The 6553-nt window shown below is 42.8% G+C and overlaps 1 protein-coding gene across 1 annotated transcript; it reads right to left on the reverse strand.

Moving 5' to 3' along the window:
* Positions 1-282: 282 nt before the first annotated feature.
* On the reverse strand, positions 283-6550 carry LOC143276249 (uncharacterized). Its single transcript, XM_076580727.1, has 3 exons — positions 6176-6550; positions 3182-3511; positions 283-2132 (listed from the first exon to the last, which is right to left on the reverse strand). Exons 1-3 carry the CDS (start codon positions 6237-6239, stop codon positions 1276-1278), a joined length of 1251 nt encoding a protein of 416 aa, XP_076436842.1. The 5' UTR covers positions 6240-6550; the 3' UTR covers positions 283-1275.
* Positions 6551-6553: the final 3 nt, after the last annotated feature.

Raw genomic sequence — 6553 nt, forward strand, 5'->3', positions numbered from 1 at the left:
GAAGAACTGTTGGACAGACAAATCTTTGTGAATAACAAAGAACAGGGTGGCAAAACTTGGGCAAATTGTGGCTTTTCAAGCAAACAAATACACTACTCTAATCAATTTATGCCAAATATTCATCTCTTTGAAACTGGCTTGTTGAAATGTACAAGGTTCCCACATATATCATTATAATATATGACAGAACAAAATTCCGTATTTTATTCCCCCAGACAAAACTGAAAAATTTCCATTCCAAAAAAAATCCATACTGAATATAAAAAAAACAAAAACAAAATTTGTCTACTGCGCCACTGACCAGAGACATTGGTGGATTTCCTGGTAATTGATGTTCAATTTTCATCCCTTTTGGTGCGTTTATTTTATTTGTTTTATAACTGCATGATCAAACTCTGTTGAATGGTACTGGTAAATGGTTTATCAAATGAAAATTCAAAGACTTTTCCAGACCCTGAAGATTAAAACCAGATTTCCCAAGACTTTTCCTGACTTCCGTGTTTCCGTGTGAACCATGAATCTAGAATGATGCTTCCTGTCCTTGTACAATGATGCCACTTTTCCTAGCAGCCTATTCTTTTTTTGTAAACCAGGAGCATCACTTGACTACTCAGATTGCAGAACAACGTCTAAGACTTGGATAATAATGCAATCAGATCCAACTACATTGATACTGTGTTTACATAATAAGATCATTTCAGCATCACCTTGTCTATACTGGCCCTGAAAAATCAAACTTTACCAGAATTCTCCACCTATTTTGTGCTGTTCATTAGAGCTGCATTCCAGAGACTTGCTCGTGGAACTGAGCGGCGCAAAAAATGAGAAATGTTATTATAAACCACGACAGCTTTTGAGCTTTTGTGCACTTCCACAGTCAATGACTAATGAATGACAGATTCCAATAGGCAAACATGAAGTGCGTAGTAAAAACAGAAAGAAAAAAGAGCACGGACTCAAGTATGCACCAGTGGCGTAGTATACATGTAGAAGTCACCCGTGTGACTGATACAAAATGTCAATCAGTTGCCCCTATGATGGATGTGAAACGTTAATCCCTTGCTCCTGTTACAGATGTGAAGTGTCAGTTGCCCCCTGTGACAGATGTGAAACGTCAATCAGTCGCACCTATGACGAACATGAAGCGTCCGTCAGTCAAGCATCCAGTGGGACTGATGAAACATGCCACCACAGCAGAGTGTCGTCAAAAATATCACGTAGTAGCATCGTCAACGTTCCCAGAATTCCAGGGAAGGAAGGAAGCTCCAGGAGTCGTCACAGCTGGTCCAGTTCTGTGACCGTGGTCCCCGGAGGCATGGGTGACCCCACCCTGGGTACGAACCCCCCTCCAGGCACGTAGTCCATGGCCGTGTGGTGCATGGTGGGTGGCGGGTGATGCATCCCCCCACCACCACCTCCTCCTCCTCCACCCTGCTGCCCCCCCACGCCCTCAGGTCCTTGAGGCGGAGGGTACCCCCCACCACCTCCACCGTGCAGTAACAACCCCCCACCCCCACCTCCTCCCCCCATCATCATCATCCCTCCCCTCAAGGAGGCCTGGTGGAAGCCCGGGTGAACCATCATGCCCTGCCCCTGGCCCCCCATCCCCTGCCCTTGACCCTGACCCATACCCTGGCCTTGAACTTGACCCTGAAAACCACCGCCGCCGCTGACAACACTGTACCCCCCAGCCTGGCTCTGCACAGGGTGTGGAGGAAACGCCATCGTCCCCCCAACGCCAGAACTGCTCACAACTGCTTCCGTCCCCATCGCACCCCCGCCCATCTCATGGCCCCCGGGAGGTCCGTATGACGATGACGGCGGCATCATGCCACCCAGGGTCGTGACCGAGGGGTCATGACCTGCGGCCATGGCCATCATGCCTGTCGGGGCGGGGGCAGGGGCAGGGGGTGAGGACGATGAAAACCCGGAGGGTCCCTGGTCGGAGCTGGGCCCGGAGGCGGAGGAGGTGTGGGAGGAGTGGGAGGTGGGCATGTAGGCGGGGAGGGTGGAGGTTCCTAGTGGGTAGGGAGGGGTGTAGGCGTTGGGGGGGAGAACCGGGTACGGCGGCTGCTGCTGCTGCTGTTGCTGGTGGGAAACGAGTGGCTGTTGATGGCCCATGTTCATTCCACCTGTAGACAAAAAAACAAACAAAAAAACAATACACACACAGAAGATTGATGAGTGAGTTATGAATCACAATAAACAAATCATGTTGAAGAGAAAAAAACAACTAACATATACACAAACAAATATATATTATGTATAGATATAGATCATTTTAAACATAAAACACAGAAACTGTTGAAAGAGTGTAAAAACTGGTGAAAGAGTGTTACTGACCTGTACAACATACATAATTTATGCACTGTGGATTCATAATAACATTTAAATAATATGAATATGATCCTTACAAGACAGGCATAAAAAAGGAAATTTGAGGGTCCCGAGTTCAATTTCGGTATCTGTACCTCATGGATTAAAAGCAAGGATAGTGTGTTTTCTTATCTCCAAGGTCAATAATTCTGCGGATTATGGTAACACGAACACAGCAAGCACGCCCACCCCTGAAAAAAAGAGTATGCCCGCCTTAATGGCAGGGTGAAAATGGTCCCATTCATATGAAACATGCAAGTGAATGCAGGGCTTGCAGGCTAAAATAATGCCGTGAAAAAAAAAAAAACAGAAAAAGAAACAACAGTGCAGATGCTGCAAGTTAAGGCTTTGAAATAACTTTGGATATAGAAATTATATAATACTATGAAGAGCAAGTACACTACAGATGTACACAAAATTCTCACTGTGTTTTTCATAATCACGAAGACCAAGTGCTCAAGGTGTTCAGGTAGTTCAATGTCAATAGATGCGTCATACTTGACTTGCCGTGACATACATTTTATACTTTTTTTCCTTTTTTTTTTTTTTTTTTTAAACACACCTGTCTGTGAATTGTACAAGATATATATTATATATCATACACAAGTTCAAGAACATAATGCACAGACTATGCCCACCCCCACCCCAACCAGGCCCCCCCACATTTTAGTCTGCTCCGATACTGCACACACACACACACACATTACAAATTCACGCACACACCACCCTGACACCTGAGTCGCTCACACCATCCTGAACACTTCCCCCGCACCACCTCACCCAACCCCCACCCCCCCACACACACCTGTCATTGCCTGACCAGGCATGCCCATCGGCTGCCCCTGAGACAACGGTGGTGGATACTTGGAATTCACCGTAGCCATTGGATACGAGTTTCCCCCAACCCCCGCCCCAAATCCACCCCCTGGTGCAGGATTCCCGTCAGCCGTGGGTGCCCTCTGGTAGGCCGAGTTTGATTCCTGGGTGCCGCTGCTCGAGCTGGACAGACTGCGGCGGCGACAGATGCAGCAGACGATGATGACAAAGCCGATGAAAAGAGCAAGAGCGATGCCGACGATGAGTGGTATCGGGGCCTGGTCGTCCACATCTTTTGGGGTTGTCGAACCTGTCGGCCCTGAGTCAAAATTATTAAACTTTTTTTTATTGTTGTTGCTTATGATCAAACACGAAAGTGTAATTCATAAATGTCACAGACATCAATAAATGAATGGATGAGCAACAAATCTATGAAATGGAAAAAAAAAAATTCAATGTCAAGACTCAAAGTCGTTAACAAATATGTTTGTTGTCTCTTCATTGTATCAAGTTTCACTGTGTAAAAAAACAAACACATTTTCAGAACTGTGCATGCAGCAAAGCTGCAAATCTCAAATTTATCTTTGAAGCAGAATACCATGAAACCTGCCCGAATTGCAATAAATGTTGTTTTACTTTTATGCACTAAAATGTTGCTGCCTCTAGACAGAGGAAGCTCTACAATTACAAAATGGTGGGAATCAACACTGCCACGGCTTTACTAAGCATGCTACACAGGCCACTTTTTGTCTTAACCATTCTTTCCCTCTGAAAGCTGAGTTAATGAAACACGATGAAGTATACACTGATGATTTCTCGCAACAAGCTGTCCTGCAAACCCCACCCCCCTCCACACCCCCTCCTGGGTATCAAACCATTTATACTGACTGCTACACTTGAGTCTGAATCAGTGAATACAATATTACTAGAACTTATATGACATCAACAGTCACAATCCTGGTTCAATGATGATCATTCTTGGGATATTTCAGTTCCTTCTACTTCAAAAGTTCATTAAAGAAAAAGAATTGTTTGTTTTGTTTCATTTGACAAAAAAACGATTCAAAGGAAGCTGATATGTAATTCAGATGTATATACATCTTTTCATTGATCATTCAATCACTGATGTCTGTTGTCTATATATATTATTATTGATAATGCAATGACTCTGTATTTCTTTAATCTGTTTTCAAGCTAGATTCTTTTCTTTTCTTTCGTTTTTTTCCCCCTTCTTTTATTCATAAACATGACACACCAAGCAAAGCAGTTTCATGGTTGGCTGCCCCGTCAACAACCGTGACTGATTAATTACAACTCTCCCTCCCTGCAATGAATGAAGGCGCTGACAGAAACACAACTGAGGAAGTAAAGCGTCAGGGGTGCTGAACCTGTTCCACTTCACAGATGACAAAACACAAATGGTGCACACCGAGTGACACGCGTGCCTGCCAAGGTTGCTTAATCATCCGACCATCTTCCTCTTTTGTACTGCAAACATCGCTTTGTACGTTAAATGGGCAACAGAAAAGGAGGGGACGGGAGTCGAGTGAAAATGCACTGAATCCTGCTCCATGCCCTTCAGCTATTGCTTCCCCCCCATCCTTTCTTTTTCTGGACTTTCTTTGTTTCTAAATTCAACTGATGGACTTGAACTTTTCCAAATCACCAGACAACGAAGGCACCCTATGATCGGTTTGTTGATTACAGTCTGTTCACTCAAGCTGCCACTGTTATATTATTTGGCTCTAATTAGTCTCAATAAATAAAAAATAAGCAATTCAGTTATAATATTCATATACAAATAACTGTAACACACATAATTTATTAAAAATGGACTAAGCAATAAGATATTCAGTTAAATTCATATACAAATAATTGTAACACACATAACTTATCAATAATGGACTGGGCAAATGGACAGCATCATATTATCACTTAAGACATCATATATATATCCAGAAGTCCTTTGGTTAACTAAATAACAAAATACTGACTTGGAACAGGCTTTAGTTGTCTGTATTTTCTGTTAATCTTTAGTCCACATTTCTGATTGCTTGTGTGAACTAAAGTTTTAGAGCTTGACAAATTAATTTACAAAACTAAATGTTGATGTACTTTCTGTCTATCCATATAACACTTTAATCATAATTCTTCCACTAAAGCAATGCATTAATACAAACTTGCATTCCTCTGTCCAACACTTAAGTAATGAACAACCAGAAAATGAACTGGTTGATACCCCATGGTCAACATGTCTCTAGTTCTGACTCTTCTCACATTATAAAAGATACAATCTCTCTCCTCATCTTAATGTCTACACCCATCCCCCAATATTGAGTAATTACAGGCCTTGGTCTGTGACCTAAATCACAAAGCAAAGAAAGGGCCATGAAGTGCAATTCTCTGTCAAAAATCTGCTTCACCCTGTTCTCAAATTAAAAAGGATCCAGTACTTTCATATTTGTTATGGACAGCAAATCAAGTCTTTTCATGACAAGGTTAGTTTTATTTAGTCATTGAAGCCTCAAGGTTTATCATAAAATGAGGCAATTATAATGTACATTTTATGTAATTGTATGATCTACAGGTATCATTCTACTCAAGAAGTTCTCTCCATTTTTCAACTGTGCACCTCATCACCATCTGCACAATAATATTATACAGAGACTGGGATCTTAAGATTTCCATCATACAAGTTTATTTGCCTTCATCTGTTGTAACTGATAGGGCATTTAGTACTAGAATAAGCTGGTAAGAGCTACTCAAGTTCTGAAAGTTTCAGAAGTTTTGTAGAATTCTGAACTTTACAATAGAATACATTCCGGGCTGTTAAATTCGAACAGAACAAAACCAGAAAATAAATTGTACAGTCAAAATGTCTGGATCTGAAAAAGTTAAGTCCTTGGCTACGAACCTTGTGGCTACCATTCCCTTAAAACTTGCACGATTAAAACTTCACTCGCATCCATTCATGTTTACTTACACACAAACCCTGGAGTTTGCCGCGTAGACGTTTGCGGAGACAGCGGGTCCCAATCGTTTGCCATTGTAGCTACTCAAAACTCCACTGCCAGTTCCACAAGAAACAGTGCTGCCAGAAAAGTAAGGCCCTCGTCACGCCTCCACGCCTCGCACTTGCTTTGATTTCACCGGGTTCTGCTTTTCGTCTTTGTCTACATTGATGCTTTTTGCAGCAGCCGACGAAACTGCACCGCTAAGCCGCTGCGTCCCATGATGATGACGAAACGGAGGAACACGCTCAGGCGCCTGAGAATCTTGCCAGATGGGCACACATGGTTATTCTTGGGAAGTTTGAGCGCCTCTTATGGATCGAACACGTTTGTTTGTGCACTAACGATTT

Source organism: Babylonia areolata, chromosome 31 (assembly GCF_041734735.1).
Source record: "Babylonia areolata isolate BAREFJ2019XMU chromosome 31, ASM4173473v1, whole genome shotgun sequence".
In the NCBI taxonomy this organism is placed as follows: domain Eukaryota; kingdom Metazoa; phylum Mollusca; class Gastropoda; order Neogastropoda; family Buccinidae; genus Babylonia; species Babylonia areolata.